The sequence below is a fragment of the Pristis pectinata genome, chromosome 15 (assembly GCF_009764475.1).
Source record: "Pristis pectinata isolate sPriPec2 chromosome 15, sPriPec2.1.pri, whole genome shotgun sequence".
Taxonomy (NCBI): Eukaryota; Metazoa; Chordata; class Chondrichthyes; order Rhinopristiformes; family Pristidae; genus Pristis; species Pristis pectinata.
The window spans coordinates 42,495,397-42,518,823 of NC_067419.1; the positions used below are offsets into that span (position 1 = coordinate 42,495,397).

Sequence of the window (23,427 nt, forward strand, 5' to 3'; positions counted from 1 at the left end):
GTAGAGAAGGGGATCCTTCCAGCCTCCAAACATGACCAGCTGTGCGAGGCCAGGGTCCATTATGGTGGCATTGGTATCAACTCGATGCTGCAAGCTGCCTGAAATGGTGACGCGTCTGCTCTGTGTGCTCCTGCCCAGCACTTGCAGTGTACGGACTGCCAGCCAAGCCAATGGCCATCAGTACAACCTCAGTGCTCATAAATGATAGTCCGGCTTGCGTTTCTGAATGAGGAGGAAGGAGGTAAACATCCTATTTTCAAATGAAACCAAACCTTTTAATTCAAAATCAAAATGTAACCCAATATTTCCTACAATTTTCTTGTACAAACTTCAGTTTTTAAACACATTTTCTTTTTCACTTTTGTTGAGGTCTCTTTGCTAAATATTATAACCTTACAGTCACTGCTCTAAGCAAATTTGCTGATTTTATTTGAAAGGGTACTAGAAGATACTTAAAATATAGAATTAATTTTCATCGATCCGTTCTCCTTGACCAAAGATGTTCTCCATCTCCTAATCTGCTTCTGGTTCCAAAGTTCACTGACAGAAGGCCATAAATGTTGTCGTCATGGTAACTTACGATGGCTAGCAAGTGATAATTGTCCAGGATTTTTGGGTAGCGAGGCCCACGCATAACAATGTTGACGCTGCTATTGTTGAAGACCAATATTTGTTGACATCAATGTTCATCCTGTGGAAAATTAAGAGACAATTACTCAACATGAGCTTCCAACCGTGCCTGCAGGTCTGTTTTTGTAGGTGCCCTTTCCCACTCACCAAACCTTTGCTGTAACAGGAGCCAACTTGTTTCTGGATTGGAAAAAGAAGGAATGCTTTTATTCCCTCCCCATATTTTGTTACAACATTGGAAGCCATTCAGCCCATCAAGTCTATGCTAACTCACAGATCAATCCCATTCCCCCCACTAATTTTCTCTGTAACCTATTCTACCACTTATCTACACACTAGGGGCAATTTACAGTGGCCAAATAACCTACCAACCCACGCGTCTTTGGGATATGCGAGGAAAGCAGAGGACTTGAAGGAAACCCATGTGGTCATGGAGAATGTGCGGAATTCACAGAGGCAGTACTGGAGGTCAGGATTGAACCTGGGTCATTGGAACTGTGAGGCAGCAACTCTATTGGCTGCACCACTATGTGACCCTGCTCTTGTGGAGCAGAAACAACAGAACAGTTGGATCAAATGCTGGTTTGGTATTCTACGTAATATAAACCTGGGGTGTTACATTCCTCACACCTTATATTTCACCCACACTTTAGAGCTCACTGGCTAATCGTTCTCAAAAGGGCAGACACCTTAATCCAGTTCCTGCAAAGCCTCATTACCTTAACCAACAGGATGAATTGAGGTAATGTTTAAAGTTAAAGACCTTTTATCAACATTTTCTGTTTTAATTTTGCAGCATGTGTAATTTTTTTGATTTTTAACTAGAATTATATAAACCTAATTAATGTGTAAATGTATTAGGACTCAGTTTATGTGGTAACAGAAAAGATACACATTTAATTCTGCACCAATCACCTCCCGGTGTAACTTACGGAAAAGGGCTCTTCACCGTCATCTGTAGACGTGAACTTGTTGTACATCGGGTTATCGAACCTGGAAGGGATCTCGTCATTGAATGATGATACACCTTCTCCATCTTCAGACTGTGAAAGTAAATTGACACTGAGTCACATCAGGAGATACCAGGGAAGATAATTGGTATTGGTTTATAATTGTCACGTACCGAGGTACAGTGAAAAACTTGTCTTGCATACTGATCGTACAGGTCAATTCATTACACAGTGCAGTTACATTGAGGTAGTACAGAGAGCATTGAGGTAGTACAGGGTAAAAACAATGACAGAGTACAAAGTGTCACAGCTACAGGGAAGTGCATTGCAAGTAGACAATAAGGTGTAAGGTCATAACAAGGTAGATTGTGAGGTCAAGAGTCCATCTCATCGTATAAGGGAAATGTTCAGTATTCTTATCACAGTGGGATAGAAGCTGTCCTTGAGCCTGGTGGTATGTGCCCTCAGGCTCCTGTATGTTCTGCCTGATGGGAGAGGAGAGAAGAAAGAATGACCTGGGTGGGTGGGGTCTTTGATTATGCTGGCTGCTTCGCCAAGACAGCGAGAGGTATAGACAGACTCCATGGAGGGGAGGCTGGTTTCTGTGATGTGCTGGGCTGTGTACGCAACTCTCTGCAGTTTCTTGCGTTCCTAGGCAGAGCAGTTGCCACACCAAGCCGTGATGCATCCAGATAGGATGCTTTCTATGGTGCATTGGTAAAAGTTGGTGAGTGTCAAAGGGGACATGCCATTCAGAGAGGTAGACTATAAGAAATGCCTTAAAGAAGGAAAGAGGGAAGGAGAGGTTTAGGTCGTGACTGGTCCCAATGGTGGAGTGATTGTATAGAGATGAGCAAGAGGCCAGAATTGGAAGATGACAAAAGTCCTGGAGATTTGTACGGCAGGAGGAGGTTAGTGTTGGATTATTTGCATCGTGACGAATTATTAACCAGCACAACAGGACCACAGAACACAGACTGTGCTGGAAGTGCGGTAACTTCAAACTCTGCAGAAACACTGCCCATTGGAACAGCCCCTTCCAGGATGACAGTACGCAGATGGCATTGATTCATTCAGATTCAGTGTTGATGGACTCTTTTCATTTTTAGAAGGAAAGAATGTGAATCATAAGTAAGGAAATGACCTCAGGTCCATGGTTCTCACATCTCCATTACTGGGAGATCTCCTCTGTGGACTAATCAATAATTCCACTATCAATGTATCAGATGGTATAGCTGGTGAATGAACCTCATGAACCATGGGTGTGGCTCCAATGGGAACCCCATCCTGTACCAGTTTTTGGAGTGGGGGTCTGGTCACACCCAACCATACACTACATCGTGGGTGATCTTGGGTGCACCTTGATCACCTCCCCCTTGGCCAAGGTGTTCATGAATATGGTCCCAATACTGTTGTACCAGAAAGCTGCGATTTCTGGGGAATGTGACAAATTTATGTCCCCGTGCTCACGCACTGATGTAACCTGCCTGTGAAGAGCATATTTCAAATCTCGCTGGTCTGAGAGGGAAACTCTCTGAAGCTGCTGACTGATAATTTCAGCTCCACAATGTAATGGAGGAAGCAGTGGTCAGAATATTACTCTCAAACTATCACAAGCTGATGGCTGAGTTCACTCCATTGCTTTGGGATAACCCACTGTACATCTGGTGGAAGAGATGGACAGCCCTCAACATGTACGCAGAGAAGAAATTCAGATATTCCACGGCATTTACGCATTTGGTTCTCTACATGGGGCACAGGAATGTCCATGGTGGCACCAGAAGGACTTTAGATTGCTGGATCTGACCCAACTAACCACTAGGGTGGGAGAAGGCAAACTGTGGTCCTTATTTGTCCAACCATTCCTGTGCGGATGTTAAAATTGGATTTTATTGCTACCTGTACTAGCTAGTACTTATTGGAAAATATTGCCTCAGTTTGCTGTTCATGGACAATGGAATGAGAACCTCAATATCCAAGGGGTTTGTGCACTCTTACTGAAATTTCTGGTCTAATTGAATCAGACAACAGTAGCGATATTTGCATCCAATTCTAATTTAACATCCTGCGTCAAATCCACAGATGATTGAAAGCAATAACACAACGATGTAGCTCTGGTTCCTGAACCTATACTTAGTGCAGATGAGTCACCCAGTTTGGGGCGGGGGATAGAGAGAGAAAGGGCAGGTGGGGTTACATTATTGTGTGCTACTGTTACCTTTTAAGGTGCCAGTCATTAACGTGATTTGGAAATCTTGGATACAAGTTAAACAGCTAAAATCAAATCAAACCCCAGAAAGATTTAAGAGGAGTCCGAAGTGGAGGGATTATCCCTCCCAATGCCTTTGCACAGTTGATATATTACCTTGAAGTACTGGAAGCTGAACGGTCCCCTTCTGTGATTGTAGTAATAATACGCAGTGATTGCCAAACTAGTTATTACCAGCAGACAGGCAAAGAATACCCCTAGGCCAACTCCGGTGTGAACAGCGATAGGTTTAACCTAGCAACAGACAATAAGTTATTACACATTCAGTAGTGATTCAATAACAACGATCTTGTGCACTGTGATACCATTGTTAATGTTGTAAAAATGATCTGTGGTGTCTCTCAGTAATTGGAAGTTGGTTTATTATTGTCACCTGTGACAAGACACAGTGGAAAAACTTTGTTTTGCAAGCCATCCATAAAGGTCATTTCAAAACATCAGTACATGAGGTAGTACAAGGGAAAAGCAATAACAGAATGCAGAGTATAGTGTTACAGTTACAGAGAAAGTGCTGTGCAGGCAGATGATAAGGCGCAGGGGTCATGACAAGGTAGATTTGAGAGATCAAGATCTTTATCGTACAAGAGATCCATTTCAGAGTCTTATAACAGCAGGATAGAAGCTGTCCTTGAGCCTGGTGGTGCACATTTTGGAGCTTTTGTATCTTCTGCCGATGAATGGGGGGAAGAGAGAGAATGACCAAGCTGGGGGGGGTCTTTGATTATGTTGGCTGCCTTCCTGAGACAACAGGAAGTGTAGACAGAGTCCACGGAGGGGAGGCTGGTTTGTGTAATAGACTGACAGGAGCAATATGGAGGTTTAATATCAGGACTGGCGACTGAAGGCTTGGTCAAGGAGGTGGGTCTTTGAGGACCAACTTACACAGGGAGAGACAGCTGGAGAGGTTTAGGGAGGTTTACAGAGTTAAGTTGTCTATCGCCATCAAGGGTGGAATGACGGTAGTGGATTCTACATTCTGGGAGTGGTGACCACACTCAGATCGCAGACACAGTTTGATTTCTACAACGGTACTGAAAGCTTTCAAGGGGATTGGGGTTTGGGAAGTGTGGGGTCTGAGCGGGGAGTGGGGAGAAGGTTTCTGGACAGTCAAAACAGTCACTTTGAGCAAACAACTCATCATTTTTTGACCTTCCTATTGTCTGATCAGAAATCGATGCTGGAGTTGATGAGCCCATGAATAACCTACAGCAACAAACAATCCGCTGGAGGAACTCAGTGGGTTGAGCACCACCTGCAGGAGGAAAGAAATTGTCGACGTTTCAGGTCAAAACCCTGCATCAGGACCCGAAACGTTGACAATTCCTTTCCCCCCCACAGACGCTGCTCGACCCGCTGAGTTCCTCCAGCAGGTTGTTCGTTGCTCCAGATTCCGGCATCTGCAGCATCTTGTCTATGAATCAACTGTTCACCTGGCCTTAGTCAGAAAATGGAGACAAAAGAAACAAGAATTGACTGCTTGGCCCTGTTGCAAAACTCTTTGCCTATATTGAACCCACGAGAACACGTGTAAAATTTAAATCCATGTTCTCGTTAATTTGCAGCTGTTACTTGTATCAGATTCTGGTGGAAATGGACATTCTGACTTATTCACCATCAGTCCAAAACACTAAGAAATCTTTCCTCCATATTGACCCTACATTATTCAGTGAATATTGACACTGCCGTTTCATCCAATGAGTTGGTGTCAGAATTTTGTCAGAATTTGGAGTCTCCAAGCAAATGACCAAAACCACACCAGAAGTTCTTTTACCTACAACATTAATGACTGTCCTCAAATTTTATAAAACTTTAGCAAAGTCTCCCAATAATAGCAGGATTATTTTTCAGGCTAAAAGCAGTGAGTGGAGGACATTTACCAAAATGAATCATGTACAGCAGATGATTGACTGAGAAATGATTCAACCATCTCCATTTTGGCCAGGACTTGTTGTGTCTCTAAATGAAGCCAATGAAATATAAGCACAACTGGGACTGAACTGAGGTTTGAGGGTGGAATCACTGTAACTTGGAACTATAGAGTTCTGGAATTATTACAGTATGGAAGGAGGTCATTCAGTTCAAGAGGCACAACAGTTGCTCCCTAGGTTGTAGTTTGGACACTCCTTGCATATCTGATAGCTCATACACTAATAAAACCTATGCCTTACTGGTACAGTGGTGCAGCTAGTAGAGCTGATGGCTCAAAGAAATATAGAAGGCAATAAAATACTGGCCTTGGCAGAATGGACATAAATAGAACTTAATTCTAATTGTACATGAAATGCTTTCTTTTATATGTCTTGTAGGTATATTGTACGATAACTTACTGGTTCAGAAGGTGCCTGTAAAGGCTTGTTGATGGCATGAATGATACCATTTGAGGCAACCATGTCCCAGGCAACAATTGGCCTGTCGTTCACTCGCTTTCCAACCTGTTGACTGAACTCTGGACTCGGAGGGAGACTACTTTTTGTTTCTGTTATGAGTAGAGGCTGACCAATCTTACTTAGAATGACTGTTCCATTTTGCATTTTGTGGTATACATAGCCGCTGTGAGTGGAAAAGTGGTGTTCTATGTCGCGTCCAGACAGGGTCTGTGAATAAAAACAATCATTGTTAGAGTTTAGTCAATGTATCCTACTGGGGCTCCTATCTGTCACCCCGTGGGATATCTTGATATGAGCTGCTACAGCCCATTGGTTATTTTACTGCATGATCACTTCAGGAAGATGTTGTCAGGAGGTCACAGGTAGTTGGGACTATAATTCTATTGCAAGAACCTTGAAATCTGTAAGTTGGTAAATTTGGTAAATTGGTTTATTATTGTCACATGTACCGAGGTACAGTGAAAAACTTTGTTTTGCATGCCATCCATACAGATCATTTCATCACATCAGTACATCAAGGTACAAGCAATAACAGAATGCAGAATATAGTGTTACAGCTACAGAGAAAGTGCAGTGCAGGCAGATAATAAGGTACAAGGCCACAACAAGGTAGATTGTGAGGTCAGGAGTCCATCTTATTGTACAAAGGGACCATTCAATAGTCTTATAACAGTGGGATTGAAGCTGTCCTTGAGCCTTGTGGTACGTGCTTTCAGACTTTTATATCTTCTGCCCAATGGGAGGGGGTAGAAGAGAGAGTGTCCGGGGTGGGTGGGGTCTTTGATTATGTTGTTTACCGAGGCAGTGAGAAGTGTAGACAGAGTCCACGGAGGGGAGGCTGGTTTCTATGAACTTGTGACCAATAACTGAGTAATCACTATAATATATATTACTGGGTAGATGGAGAGAGGGTGTTGCCTTTTGACAGAGAATCTAGAATTAGGGATCACTCTTTAAAAATAAATGGTTGCCCAGTGAGGACAGAGATGAAGGACTTTTCTTCTCTCTCAGAGACAGGTGAGTCTTTGGAACTTTCTTCCTTAAAGAGCAGCAGAAGCAGAGTTAGATACAGGTCCTCCCCACCTTACGTACGCTTGACTTATGTACAGCAAGTACGTACGAATGAGCATTTCAGGAGACTGGTGGGGTGGATTTGCCCGCTGTTGCAGGGCTGCAGGCATCTTCCGCTGGGTGGGAATTCAGTCCATGGCCACATTTCCATCTGGTGAAGTGTAGATGGAATAATGAAGGGGGTGAAGGTAATGAAGTGTTGAGGTTACAATTAGATCAGCACGATCTTATTAAATTGCAGAGCAGGTTTGACAGAGCGAAAGGCCCATGTCTACTCCTAATTCTTGTGTATAGGTAGATATGTGTGTGCCCCTTGATTCTCTATTATGCCCCAGTTAATTCATTTTAGTTTGTTCTAAGAACACTTTGAATCCTTACCGTATTTTCGTAGAACCCAGAGTTGACTGGAACAAACAAGGTGCCTTTGAGAGACAGATCAGTGAGAACTTCCACAAACCGTCTACCATTCAACGTGGTGTTTGCATAATTGAGAATTTGCTGGAAATAAGAAAACGGTATGTCAGTTACATTTCCAAGCTTCACCAGATCAGCGACAGATCATTATTTAAAACCTATCCAGGTCACTGAGTACTTCTGCAGGGAATTGTGTTCCCTGTACCTGGTGGGGTCTGTATGTGACTCCATAACCACAACAATGAACTTGACTCTTAACTGCCCAACAACCCCTTCAGTTCTGTTTGCCACATTACAGGAGGAATGTGGAGGCTTTGGAGAGGGTACAAAAGACGTGCACCAGGATGTTGCCTGGATTGGAGTGTATAAGTTATAGGGAGAGGTTGGATGAACTTATTTTCTCTAGAGCGTCAGAAGCTGAGGGACAACCTGATAGAAGTTTATAAAATTTTGAGAGGCGTTGATAAGAGTCTTTTTCCCAAGGTGGGGATGTCAAATAGTAAAGGGCATAGTAGCTTAAAGGAGATTTATGAGGCAAGATTTTTTTTATATACACAGAGAGTGGTGGGTGCCTGGAATGTGCTGTCAGGGGTGGGGGTGGAAGCAGATATGATTGTGACATGCAAGGCATTTAGACAGGCAGATGAACAGGCAGGGGCCAGAGGGATGTAGACCACATGCAGGCAGATAAGATTGGTTTAAATTGGTGTCATCGTCGGCACAGACATTGTGGACCGAAGGGCCTGTTCCTGTGCTGAAATGTTCTATGTTACCAACCGCCGCAATTCTCAATAAACCATTGCCGTGTACCCTACAATTCAAACAGTTGTTATAAGGAGCACTGTTTCACTTCTTCAAGGAGACCAAAGAGAATATAAATTTAATTAAATGGTTAGATATTTTGTAGTGTTTTTCATTGAATGGGATTAAATATTAAACTTATGTAACTTAAGGGATTTTTTTTTACAGATTTACTTTGGTATTGATGAGAAATATTATTCCATCTTGTCACACTTAGTTTGGTGTATGCCATTGAATAACACATCAAATGAGGTACCTGTATTCCCTATCTACTGCAGTGCTGGATGTTTGGTAGGACTATTCAGTTTAGTCCTGCATCCCTGCCTTTTCCCTATAGCTGTACATTTTTTCCTTTTTAAGGCTTTATCCAATTCCCTTTGGAAAGATTAACTTGTTTTATACACGTCTCTTGTTTTTAAGTACTCTGTTTATGCATGTTAGCTGTTGGTTTCCCCGTGGGGATGAGGGAAAGTGGTGGGAGGGAGGGTGGAAGGAGGACACAGTACCCTCTGATGCATCTCTCCACCCACCATGCAATGTTGTGGCCCTATTTATTCCCTGCTGTGAGTGGCTGTAAACCACTGCCACCTATGGACTCATCGAGGAGCCAATGATACCAGATTTGGCACTGATATATTTGGCCATGATACTTGTGAACAAAAGTGTTGCAAATAAAAATGAGCCTGGTGGGAGCCATATCATTTCTTCATGCCAACTTGCTGCAGCGTCTTACTGTGAGTGAAAAAAAAACAGGTAGTAGGTTGCACCTTTGAGAGCCAATTTTGTGTTGGTAAATGTGGAAATGGCTGCTTCACATTGTGCAATGTCTTTGTGTTGACACACTTAATGCAAGTCACAAATGGAAGTGAAAATTCAAAAAAAATACTGCAGATGCTAGAAATCTAAAATAAAAACAGAAAATGCAGGAAATACTCAGCAGGTTGGGCAGCAACTATGGAGAGATAAACAGTCAATGTTTTAGGCTGTGACCGTTCAGCCTTTCTCACACAAATGGAAGTGCACAGGCCAGTTTCCTGATGGTCACAAACCGACCCAGAAACAATTGCCAGCACACACTGACACATACAGAACGGCTTCTAAGTGAAACTTAAGCATGTAAAGCACAGGGAAATGGGTCCAGTTTCTCAGTGTGTCATAATTCCAGGAGAGTCAGTAGTAAATCTGTTAAGGAATTCAGGGAAAAAAAAATCCCTCCAGAGAGTGTTAGCATGTGGAACTTCCTGGCAGATGGAATAGTTGAAGCAAATAGCAGGGAAGCACTTAAAGGGCAGTTAACATGCTTACGGAGGAGAAAGGATGGTGGATGTTCTGATGAGGCAAGTCTGTTAGAGGGAGGCTAGACAGGCATAAACACAGGAGACACAAGGGTTGCAAATGTTGGGGTCTGGAGTGAAAATCAAACTGCTGGAGGAACCCAGCGGGTCGGGCAGCATCTGTGGAGGGAAATGGACAGTCGACGTTTTAGATTGAGACCCTTCATCTGGACTGAAAGAGTAGATGGGAGATAGTCGGTATAAGGAGGGGAGGGGGAAGGGGTGGAGCAAGAGCTGGCAGGTGACAGGTGGATCCAGGTGAGGAGGGGTGAGAGGCGGATGGAGGAGGGAAGTTGGGGAATAGCGACAGAGGCCGGGAGGTGAGAGGTGGAGGTGACACAGGGCTGCAGATGGTGGGATCTGATCAGAGAGGAAGGTGGAGCGTGGAACCAAATAAGGGAGGTGGGGAGGGCAGATGGGAACAGTGGGGGGGGGGAGTGTGTGGGTGATGGGCGGATAGAGTGGGTGGACGAGGGGAAAGAAATTGGGTGATGGGGGCTGAAGCGGGTGTGGGAGGAACTGGGCAGGTCAGCAGGAGAGAGAAAAGGGACAGAGGGGGGGAGCAGGTTACCTGAAATTGGAGAATTCAATGTTCTTGCCATCGGGTTGTAGCCTTACCCAGGCAGAATATAAGTTGTGGATGGATAAAGATCTAAAATAGTGTAAAATATAAATTTTTGAAATGACTTTCAGTGGACAGGATGTGGCAATTCTCTATATAAAACCAGTGGCCTGTTCCCACATTCTATCCAATGACTGCAACAGGTCTACTCACAGTCAAGAAGGAGGAGAACTTGTTGATGCTGGTTAGAACTTGCAACATGTTTCCATTACATGAATATCCATCACCCACGTAACCTTTCTTACACGCACACTCGACATCTGTGTAGAAATATGAGCAACAGCTGAGTAACTATTGATCATTACATAGAACATAGAACTGTACAGCACAGCCCATGATGTGCCGATCTTGATGCCAATTATACCTAAATGTCCTCTTCCTGTGCGTCATCCATATCCCTTCCTTCCCTTTATGTTCATGTGTCTATCTAAAAGCCTCTCCACTACTATCCCTGGTAACCCATTCCAGGCACCTACCACTCTCTACGTAAAAAACTTGCCCCTCACGTCACCTTTAACCTTCCCTCCCCCCAACATAAAAGGTTTCCACGGAGTGGAGTAAGATCTTTCATACCTTTCATTCTGTAACAGAAAACATCCCATGTTTCACTAGCGTTAGCTCGGGGGCCATAGTCCACGATGCCCACGTGACCCTCGCCACATTTCGGATTGGAGTAACTGGTTTGGATAGACACCCTCTGACCGCTCAGCCAGCCAGCTGAACACATGTGATAGCCCGCCTGAAATCAGAACCAGGAGGCTATTCAACACGGAGACACAAGAGATTCTGCAGATGCTGGAATCTGGAGCAACACACAAAACGCTGGAGGAGTCCAGTCCAGATGAAGGGTCTTGACCCGAGACGTCGACTGTCCAATTCCCTCCATCGACGCTGCCTGACCCGCTGAGTTCCTCCAACGGTTTCTGCGTTGGTCATTCAACACATTTGCTGAAACACGTCAAGTTTAATGCAGAGTATACTCGACAGAAAGTTATTGTTATAACAGCTGCCGAGGCATGGATGAGACAAGGCTTAGGGCAAAGCTAGGTACGAGAATATCTGACAGATAAGTTTACAGGTAGCATAAACACAAGGCTTAGTTGAGTAAAAGTGCCATAGAACTAGCCTGTCTGTCTGTGTCTACTGCCATAGTGAGGATCAGTATAAACTAGGGGAACAATGTCTTATCTTCTGCCTGGGCACTCTGCAACCTTCTGGAATGAACGTTGAATTGTGCCACTTCAGGTAAACTGCCCTCTCATCATTTCCCTTTCTCACCCGTTTCTATAAAATGCCTCCCAAACGGTCTGTACTCATGCTCCTTATCAACTGATCTGTCTTAACCAATCTCCACATAGTCTTCTGTCCTCCCCCCAGCTCTGCTTTGAACACTGTGACCCCAGTTCTGGGGAAGGGTCCCTGATCCCAAACATCAACTGGTTTCTCTTTCCACAGATGCAGCCTAACTGGCTGAATTCTTCCAGCATTTTCTATCTTTGTGCCATAGAAGAAACTTAATTCTATAAAACTTTTTGTTATTCTACGTAACACAGGAAAGGTCTTCCATTCAACTGCACCGCCAGGCTCAAGGACAGCTTCTATCCTGCTGTTATGACTATTGACCAGTCCCCTAATACGATAAGATGGACTCTTGACCTCACAATCTACCTCATCATGGCCTTGCATCTTATTGTCTACCTGCACTGCACTTTTGTAACCGTAACACTATGTTCTGCAGTCTGTTATTGCTTTTCCCTTGTACTACCTCAATGTACTTATGTTGTGAAATGATCTCTATGGATGGCAGGCAAAGCAACTTTTTCCACTGTAGCTCGGTACATTTGACAATAATAAACCAATTACCTCCCTCCAAGATTGATATTGGTATTGGTTTATTATTGTCACTTGTACTGAGGTACAGTGAAAAACTTGTCTTGCATACCGTTCATACAGATCAATTCATTACACAGTGCATTGGGGTAGTACAGGGTAAAACCAATAACAGAATACAGAGTGAAGTGTCACAGCTACAGGGAAGTGCATTGCAGGTAGACAATAAGGTGCAAGGTCATAACAAGGTAGATTGTGAGGTCAAGAGTTCATCTCATCTCATTAATAGTCTTATCACAGTGGGGTAGAAGCTGTCCTTGAGCCTGGTGGTACGTGCCCTCAGGCTCCTGTATCTTCTGCCTGATGGGAGAGGGGAGAAGAGAGAGTGACCCGGTGTAATTGGCATGTGTAATGCACTGCAGTTACTCACTAAGGTTCCTTCAACAAGACCTCTACCATCAAAGGTGACATAAGTGCAGGGGAACACCACAACCTGCAGGTTCCCATCCAAGTTGCACACCATCCTGATCCAGATATATATCCCCATTCCTTCATCACTTCCGGGTCTAAATCCTGGATCTCTCTATCCAACAGCATTGTGAGAGCATCCTCACCAGAAAGACCACAGCGGTTCAAGAAGGTAGCACACCATCATCTTCTTGAAGGCTGTTGGGGATGGGAAATAAATGCTGGCCTTGCCAATAAACCTACACCTCAAGAATGAGTAAAAACAAATCAGTTCTGAGGATGCATGGGAAGAGGAAATAGACCTGCTGAGCGTAGGATAGCTGGTTGTATGTGGCCAATACAGCTTCTTCTCCACTGCAGAGTTCAAGTGCTTCAGTATAGTTGAGCTTGTATTGTCCGTTTGTAGATCGGAGATGGAAGACTCCCACTTTTTTGTCTAATGAAGAAGGAAAAAACATTTCATACAATATGTGGGACAAATAGAGCCCATCAGCAACCTCAAGGTTCATTACAGTGACTCAAGAATCTATCTGCTGTTTTATAACATCAGAATAACAATCTGATTGTTAATTTTTATTATGTAATAAACAGTCCCATTAACTGAGAGTGCACTTACATTTTAGCATCAAAGTGTAATGGTTTCAGACACAGGTCACTGTTATGGCATGAATCCAAAGATGTACAGGTTAGGAAGTTGTGGGTATGCTATGTTGGTGCTGGAAGTGTGGCAACACTTGTGGGCTGCCCCCAGAACACTCTACGCAAAAGATGCATTTCACTGCGTGTTTTAATGTACGTGACTAATAAAGAAATCTTATCTTATCTTACTGCACTGGGATGTGAGCCTAGATCCATAAGCTTCAATCACTGGAGTGAATTCTAATGTTAATTCTTGTTGTAGGAACTTATATTTGCAGAGGGTGGTCTCTACCCTGAAGGGTTGTGGAGACTCGAACATAGGGCATACTTAAAGAGGAAGTAGATACATTTTTGAAAGATTGAAGATTTGAGGGTTCTGGAGAAGTGGTACAGAAGAGGAGCTGAGATATAGGACAGATCAGCCATGATTATACAGAATGGTGGGGCAGGCTTGAAAGGCCAAGTGGCCGATTTCTGACCCTATTTTCTTATGTTCTTAAATACGTCTATTATTACGTAGATAACACTTACCTTCAAAATGCAGGTCAGTGCATTTGGCATTTCCATGACACTTTCCATTGTCTTGGAGACATCGATTAACGAGAACCTCTTTGATTGTGCAGTTAGTTCCATCCCCAATGTAGTTATTTTTGCATGCACATTTGCGTCTGTTCTGTTGTAAAAGGACTTAAAGTTAGCCAACAATTAATGATGGCGCACATTGGGTATTTTCTGGTGATTTTGATTAGAAATGCTTACCTTATAAAGATTAACAGGAGTTGCAATTGAAAGGTTTATAAACTCAGGTTAGACAGAACAGTTCAGGCTTTTTTTTAATCAAGGAAAGGGTAAGGAGTTCGAAGAGAATGTCTTAAAAATTTTGAAGTATTTTAAAGGGATGGATGTTGAGATGTTTCCATTTGCTGGGGTCAACACTAATATAACTAGAGGGTACAGGTTTAAGGTGAGAGGAGAAAGATTTAAAGTGGACCTGAGTCATAGAGTCATTGAGTAATTCAGCATGGAAACAGGCCCTATGGCTCAATTCATCCATGCTGACAATGGTGTCCACCAAGCGAGACCCATTGTCTGCGTTTAACCCATATCCCCCTAAATTGGTAAATTGGTTTATTATTGTCACATGTACTGAGGTACAGAGAAAAACTTGTCTTGTATACCATTCATACAGATCAATTCATTACAACAGTGCATTGAGGTAGTATAAAGGAAAACAATAACAGAATGCAGAATAAAGAGTTACATTACAGAGAAGACCCCTTATGGTCTCCTAAACCCCTCCTATCCATTGGGATCCTGAGGGGCAAGCTTTTCACGCAGAGGTTGATGGGTATGGATTGAGCTGTTAGAGGGAGAGACGGGTACAATTACAATGTTTAAAAGACATTTAGACAGGTTTATGGATAGGAAAGGTTTAGTAGGATATGGGCCAAACACAGGCAAATGGGACTAGCTCAGGTGGGCACCTTGGTCAGCATGGATGAGTTGGGCTGAAGGGCCTGCTTCCGTGCTGTATAACTCTATGACTCTAAATCCAATGGAGAACGTGAAAGGGAAGATTCTCCCTTGCTAATTGGGAAGAATAGCGGAAGTGTCGTCAGGGGAAATCTAAGCTGGAAGGGAATGAGAAACGGAAACAGATACAGATGCATGTGGTTGGAAATGGCTTGAGTGGAACATAAAGATCCACATTGTCCTATTGGGTTGGATAGCAGCCTCAGGTCATCACAAGGCACTTTATGGCCAATTAAATATTAGTTTACAGCTGTGTATAGCAGTCCTAGCCCACAAGTAATTGCAGAGAGTTGTGAATGCAGCCCAGTCCATCACGCAAACCAGCCTCCCTTCCATTGACTCCGTCTACACTTCCTCTGCCTCGGGAAAGCAGCCAACATGATCAAAGACCCCTCACACCCCAGTCATTCTCTCTTCTCCCCACTTCCATCGGGCAGAAGATACAAAAGCTTGAGAACACGTACCACCAGGCTCAAGGACAGCTTCTATGCCACTATTATCAGACTCTTGAACGGACCTCTCACACGCTAAAAGACGAACTATTGAACTCTTAATCTCCCAATCTACCTCGTCATGGCTCTTGCACTTTATCTGTCTACCTGCACTGCACTTTCTCTGTAACTGCAACACTATATTCTGCATTCTGTTTTATTTCACTACCTCAATGTACTTATGTATGGCATGATCTGTCTGGTGGCATCAAAAAAAAAGCTTTTCATTGTATCTTGGTACATGTGACGATAATAAACCAACCCAATCCAATCCAATCTCTCTCTCCAGGCCTGGGTCAGAGTCCACCAGAGATCTATCTGTTAACAGCATTAGGTTTGCAGCTTCTTGTCTGCCATGTGTGGTCACTTAAGTACTTAAGTGATCACATGTCACACAAGGACGTAATGCTGAGGCTTTATAAGGCATTGGTCAGACCACATTTGGAGTGTTGTGAGCAGTTTTGGGCCCCATATCTAAGGATGGATGTGCTGGCGTTGGAGAGGGTCCAGGAGAGGTTTACAAGAATGATCCTGGGTTAACGTATGAGGAGCATTTGTTGGCTCTGGGCCTGTACTTGCTGGAGTTTAGAAGGATGAGGGCGGAATCTCATTGAAACCTACCGAGTATTGAAAGGCCTGGATAGAGTGGATGTGGAGAGGACGTTTCCAGTAGTGGGAGAGTCTAGGACCAGAGGGCACAGCCTTAGTATAGAAGGACGTCCCTTTAGAACAGAGATGAGGAGGAATTTCTTTAGCCAGAGTGGAGGTTGATAGGTTCTTGATTAGTAAGGTTGTCAAAGGTTATAGGGAGAAGGCAGGAGAATGGGGTTGAGAGGGAAAAATAAATCAGCCATGATCGAATGGCAGAGCAGACTCGATGGGCTGAATGGCTTAATTCTGCTCCTAAATCTTATGGACTTATATTTATGCAAATGGTAGTTAAACTTATTACTAAATCACACTGAGGCACGTTTTACTTACTGCCCCTGTCACTGTACAGGTGGCATGTTCATGGCAGCCTCCATTGTACCCATCTGCGCAGCGGTCTATCGGATCGCACACATAGCCGTCCCCAGAGTAGTCATTTTGACACTTGCAAGTGACGTTTACACCATTTTGAGAGCACTTGGCAAATTCCGAACAGCCACCGTTATCCTGTGCACACTGATCGACAACTGTGTTGTAGGATGAGAAATTAAGTCAGTCACAAGCTGCAGCAGAACTTTGTACACAGCACTAATAAGGGGAATGGGAGTGTGTGGGAGTATGGTATTGAGATAAAATGGGAGCCATGATCTTATTGAATAGCAGAGCAGGCTCGAGGGGCTGAATGGCCTCCTCCTACCCCCATTTTCTATGTTTCTATAAGCTTAAGTACTACTGCAGTAAAATATTCCCATGGCAATCTGCTCTCGAGGTATTGCAACATGGAAACGTCAAGACATGGCATGGAATGAGGCCATTGATTTAATGTTCAGGAGCACAGCTTCTGTCCTGACTGGATGGAAAAGGGTCAGAAAATTACTCCTGGTCGTTGTCAAGAACCAACCGTCAAAGAGTTGGTGGCCTTGGATGGGAATTACTGGAAAAACAAATGCACTTTCTTACTCACAAATACTTTCCAGGTATGTTTGAAAGGGGTGGAAGCAAAGAACAACTTGTCCGCTTGTATGACTTATACACTGGTGTGTTCTCAAAATAAAATTAGGCTTAGTAGAATTCAATGTTAATTCTGCTCATTCATGTCTGTCTTCTGCTTGCTCATATTTTACTTGAAGTCTTAAAATCAATAAATTTAACACTGAAAATTAATAATTAAAAAAACAAGGTGTCTAAACTTGAATTTTTTAAAAAAAATTGATGTCCTAAATCTTTTCTCCTATACGTGTATTTTGAACCCAAGGAAGCAGCTTATTCATTGGTGTGGCTCATATGCTAGATTTTATGATAGTGTTATGATGGGATGGAAATGTTATAGGGACACAGGAAGACTAGAAGAATGATGGAAGGGGAGTAATTTGGATTTTAACATAAAACAAATGCTAACATATTTTAAAATAAATTAGAGGCACTTGTGGCTGGCAATGATACCCCATCTATTCCTGTAGATTTGTGTATTTCTGCCATGGATGTTCATATTAGAGGTGCCCAGAGTCAAGTCCAAATAGACTCAGATCCAGAGTGTATATTTCTTGAATTATTTCCCAGAACCATGCAGGTGTCTCTGGAATAAGATCCCTGACGTCATGGGATAAGGCTGGGATGGCTGGGTGAGACTCAGTTCCCATTCATGTTCTGTATTCCTTCTGATTGATTACCTTTGCCCTGAGGTACGTTTCTACATTCCCCTGTAGTGTGCTAATTGGAAGGATCATTCTTTACAAGAGAAGCTGGCTTTCAATAACATTTATTTTTTGCTGTTAGCTATATATTGCATCCAGAGCCCTGCACACCATGGTCTTCCTTGGAAGTCCCCTAGTTATGTACATCCACTCTATTTCCAGGGAAGGCAATGTATTGACTTGACCAAGATCATCAGCCAGCCCCTTCCCTACCCTCTGTTTGCCTTGGTTGAACTTTACGGCTTGGAGATTTGGAAAGGTTCTGTTTGTAGTGCTTTTACTTGTCAGCGGACTTCCCCTGAATTGGAACTGTAGGATCTTATTTGTGTTGGTAGCTTAGATTTCAACTCATTTGGGGATGGGAATGGGGTCACAATAGAATTGAACGTTATATATGAGGGTGTTTGGTGCAGACATAAACAGCCCACACAACTGAAGGTTTTAAGGAATATGGGATGTTTGGAATTGGGTCACAGACCAGCCATTGGAAGGAAGATCAGGGTGAAAGGACTGTTTCCTTACTCCTTCCCATGTTAATTCCTATTGGGAAGCTTCTCCATCCTCCCACTTTATATATGCACATTACCACAGGTAACACAAGATGAGAAAGTTACCCCACCTGTGCATGTCCTTCCATCACCTTCATAGTACAGTTTGCATTCACAGGTGTTGTTTTCCTTGCAGATGGCATCAGCAGAACAAGCAGGGGAACACTGCGGTTTTACATCTATAGGTAAAAGGCAAGACCATTACCATACAATAGTAGAGTTTGTAGCACAACAACAGAGCGCTTCTTGGAAATGAACACCTTGGAAATTCGGAAGTCCATGTAACTTCTTTCTGCTGATTTATCGAAACAAACAGAAGATTGGGGATCACATGTCTGCGTCATACTTTGGTCAGTGGTTCAAAAGGGAATCGCCAGATATTCCAAATTTAGGCAGACTCGCTCCAAGTGTGGGACTCACTGAGTGACAGATGCCATCACACCTGTCACTCTGTTCCATTGCTTGGCTTAACATGGAGTCTGGTCTTGCTGGGATTCTCCAACACTTACACTGAGGAAATCCCCCTGTGCCATCCTACACCAGCCAGCCAGGGTTAGAATAGGACAACCCATTTATCCGAATGGCGATTGTTTGCCTGGAGAAAAGCAGTAAATGTTTTTTTTAAATTATTTTACTTTTGCTGAATGTCATTATTGATTTGTAAATGCTTTATTTTTTGATTAACTTTATATTTGCCACAGAGGGCTGCCGAGGCCAAGTCATTGGGTGTATTTAAGGCAGAGATTGATAGGTTCATGATTGGTAAGGGGGTTAAGGGTACGGGAAGAAGGCGGGAAAATAAAATCAGCCATGATTGAATGCTGGAGCAGACTCGATGGGCCGAATGGCCCAATTCTGCTCCTGTATCTCATGGCCTTATTTTATATAACTTTTAAAAAATATTGGTATCACTTTTAATAATTTATAAATGTCTCTAATATCAGACAAAATTAAAAACTGCAACTAAACAAGACAGGCTTTGGCAGGAGGTAAATTCCTGCCCTCTGTCAAAGAACATCAGGGTGATCCGGGGGCAGGGACTCTGTGGTATGCTACTTGCCACTGAGGCTTCACTACATCTGCTACGTGTGGAAGATCATTGAGAACAGATCTATCCGGTCCAGGACCATGCAACAAGTCCAGATGAAGGGCTGGTTCAATTATCTGGACCAATAAAATGACTTAACAGAGATCAAAGCACTTTTGTGGCTGTAATGCTGATTATTAGTACATATTTAACAGGACAGCTTCAGGGTGCAGGTGAATGAACTTCAGGGTGCAGAGTAGGACAGTGGTTAAGACACTGGACTAGCAGCCAGAGTTCTGGACCCATTGATCCCAAGATGCGAGTTCAAATCCCATCGTGGTAGCTGGGGAACTTAAATTCAAGTAATTACAGTAAGTCTCAGTAACAGCAACTGTGAAACTACCAGATTGTCATGGTAGTGTAGCAGTTAGCATAATGCTTTGCATAGCCAGAGACCCGGGTTCAATTCTGGCTGCTGTCTGTAGGGAGTTTGTACGTTATCCCCATGTCTGCGTGGGTTTCCTCCGGGTGCTCCAGTTTCCTCCCACATTCCAAAGACGTACAGGTTAGGAAGTTGTGGGCATGCTATGTTGGCGCCGGAAGTGTGGTGACACTTGCGAGCTGCCCACAGAACACTACACAAAAAGATGTATTTCACTGAGAGTTTTGATGTACATCTGACTAATAAAGATATCTTATCTTTCGGATATCGTCTCGGGAAGAAAATCTGCTTGGTCTGGTTTATGCCATAATGTCATACAACACAGCCAACTGTGTCCACACCAACCATCAAGAACACATTTGCACTAATCCCATGTTTTATTTTCCCCACATTCCTGTCAACTCGCCCCCCCAAGATTCTACCCCTTGGCCACACACTTGGGGCAATTTACAGTGACTAATTAACCTACCGACCTGCATGTCTTTGGGATGTGCGAGGAAACTGGAGCACCTGGAGGAAACCCATGCGGTCATAGAGTCATACTGCACGGAAACAGGCCCTTCGGCCCAACTGGTCCATGCCGACCAAGACACCCATCTCAGCCAGTCCCATTTGCCTGCGTTTGGCCCATATCCCTCTAAACCTTCCCTATCCATGTACCTGTCCAAGTGCCCTTTAAATGTTGTTAATGTACCTGCCTCAACCACTTCCTCTGGCAGCTCGTTCCATCTACTGATCACCCTCTGGGTGAAAAAGTTGCCCCTCAGGTTCCTATTAAATCTCCCCCTGCTCACTCTAAACCCATGTTCTCTCGTTCTTGATTCCCCAACCCTGGGAAAAAGACTGTGCGCATTCATCATCTCTCTGCCCCTCAAGCATTTTATACACCTCTGTAAAATCACCCCTCATTTGCCTACTCTCTAGTGAATAAAGTCCCAGCCTCTTTTCCATAACTCTCGTCCTGGCAAAATCCTTGTAAATCTCCTCTGCATTCTTTCCAGCTTAATGGCATCTTTCCCGTAGCAGGGCGACCAAAACTGAACACAACATTCCAAATGCAGCCTCACCTGGGTCTTGTACAAGGATGGTCACATGGAAACATGCAAACTCCACACAGTCAGGACCTGAGATCACTAAAGCTATGAAGCAGCAGTACCATTGACTGCACCACCGTGGCCCTCCATATGTGACTCTACACCCACCAATATAGATGGTCCTTAAATGCCTTCTCTGTTCAGGGGCTATTAGGGATGGCCATTAAATGCCAGCATAGAACATAGAACAGCACAGTACAGGAACGGGTACTTCGGACCACAATGTTGTGCCCAGCTAATTAACCTAGTAATTAAACACCTAACTAAACTAATCCCTTCTGCCTACACAAGTCCATATTCCTCCATTCTCTGCACATCCACGTGCCTATCTAAGAGCCCCTTAAACACCTCTATCGTACCTACCTCCACCACCGTCCCGGCAAAATCCTCGTAAATCTCCTCTGCACTCTTTCCAGATTACTGGTATCTTTCCTATAGCAGGGTGACCAAAACTGAACGCAATATTCCAAGTGCAACCTCACCACCGTCTTGTACAAGGATGCACCCACCACACTCTGTGGAAAAAAAAACTTTCCCCGCACATCTCCTTTGGACTTACCCCCTCTCACCTCAAATGCATGCCCTCTAGTATGAGACATTTTGACCTTGGGAGAAGATACCGACTGTACATGTGAATGACAGAAAAATAGGGGGCTGTGTGGGAGGGAAGGGTTAGGTAGATCTTAGAGCAGGATAAAACGTCGGCACAACATTGTGGGCCAAAGGGCCTGTACCGTGGTGTAGTGTTCTATGTTCTATGTACGCTATCTATGCCTCTCATAATCTTATAAACTCCTATCAGGTCTCCCCTCAGCCTCCGCCGCTCCAGAGAAAACAACCCAAGTTTGTCCAACCTCTCCTTGTAGCTAATCCTCTCTAATCCAGGCAGCATCCTTGTAAACCCTCTTCTGCACCCTCTCCAAAGCCTCTGCATCCTTCCAATAACTGCTAATGACTAAATAATTATGAAAATACCCTGCCAATTTACAGCACATGGCGCCATTCATTTGCTCTTTTCGTACCGAGTTGTGTTTCACAGCGGACACCTGTCCATCCTTCATCACAGAAACAAGTCCCTTGCCCTTCAATACCATCTTCACATTTTCCATTGTCAGTGCACTCACATTCTGGAAGAGAATCAAAATTCACAGCTTATTGAGTTCTGATTCATACACAACACAATTAGCATGATAAAACATTAAGTGTTGTGACATTCAGGAGAAATGACTGGAAACTGGTTTCTGTTCAGTATAATCTTACCTGTACAATCAGGTCCCCAGTGCCCAGGCAAGCAGAGCTCACAAGCGGTGCCTTTAAATCCAGGGTTGCATGTGCAGTTTCCTGATCCTGTGTACTCATCATTGCACACACCGTGGGAATTGCATGGGTTTTCAGGACCTCCCGGGCAAGCTACAACAGAACGGCAGGAGTTGCTTACGGGTCTTGTATCAAACATAAACAAGGCGACGAGAGGAGACGTGATGGAGGTTTGCAAGATTGTGACGGTTTTATAGGGTTAATGGAGAGAAGCTGGTAGAAGGACCAGGAGACTTGGATTTAAAGTGAGAGGCCGATAACACTGGTGGGGGAAGGGGCGCAATGTTATAGAGTCATGGAGTCATACACCAGGGAAACAGGACACTTGGCCCACCATATACATGTTGACTTGAGGGCAACCATCTGTGTTAATCTCATCTTCTAGCACTTCGCCTGTAACCTTCTACACCTAGCTGATTTAAGTGCCCATCTAGACACTTCTCAAAAGCCGTCAGTGACTCTGCTTCCACCAATCTCTCAGGCAGGGGGTATTGAGGGTATATATAAACCCCACTGCTTCTTGGGTGGTGAATAGAGAGTCAATCAGGGCTTCCAAAGGGAATTGGATAGGCCCTTGAGGGAAGGTACCTCATAGGGCTACAAGGAAAAGGCAAGGGACTGGCACTGAATACAAGCCAGCATAGATGGGCTGAATGGCACCCTTCTGTGCCTTAACAATTCTGTGTTGTTAGCATTTCCACAGAAGCCACCCACGTGGATCATTATAACTTGCATTTCAGAATAATCGATGTGCAGATTATTAAAGAACATTTGCACATATCAGTGTTTCAATAGTTCTCAGATCCACTTTCACGTTGGCAGTGAGTGAGAATCATGTTTCTGTGCAGTTGGCTCACATCCTCTTGATTTCAGTGTTTAAAGGACTTGAGCAACTATTTCCTCTTGTGTGGGAGTTCAAGACCGAAGATAGCATTATCGTAAAAATCAGTGTAGGAGGCAAATAGGAAACACTTTTCTCCCCCCTCAAAGGAACTCTCGCTAGGAAGCTGTGGGTGTAGAAAAACAATTGGAAAACCTTTAAGGCTGTTTGTTAGGTAACGACATCAAGGGAGATGGAACGATGTGGGTGGATGCAGTGGAATTCAGATTGACTGACGGAGAATGCTCAAAGGTCTGAATGATATTCTGCCATTCCTATATGGTGTAGTTACAAGCTCTGCCCAGGATGCGGCAGTGTTAGCTGATATTCTGAGGTCT

The 23,427-nt window shown here is 43.8% G+C and overlaps 1 protein-coding gene across 1 annotated transcript in view; it reads right to left on the reverse strand.

Annotated features, from left to right (window-relative positions):
- Positions 1 to 406: 406 nt before the first annotated feature.
- LOC127578574 (stabilin-2-like) overlaps positions 407 to 23,427 on the reverse strand; it is a 154,609-nt gene continuing 131,588 nt past the window's right edge. The window contains 13 exon segments of the mRNA XM_052030723.1: positions 407 to 691; positions 1,563 to 1,673; positions 3,946 to 4,083; positions 6,177 to 6,443; positions 7,686 to 7,805; positions 10,632 to 10,738; positions 11,052 to 11,217; positions 13,079 to 13,212; positions 13,947 to 14,088; positions 16,421 to 16,614; positions 18,401 to 18,508; positions 21,915 to 22,019; positions 22,153 to 22,302. Of these exon segments, the coding sequence (XP_051886683.1) occupies positions 680 to 691; positions 1,563 to 1,673; positions 3,946 to 4,083; positions 6,177 to 6,443; positions 7,686 to 7,805; positions 10,632 to 10,738; positions 11,052 to 11,217; positions 13,079 to 13,212; positions 13,947 to 14,088; positions 16,421 to 16,614; positions 18,401 to 18,508; positions 21,915 to 22,019; positions 22,153 to 22,302 (1,754 nt within the window). The 3' untranslated portion in view covers positions 407 to 679.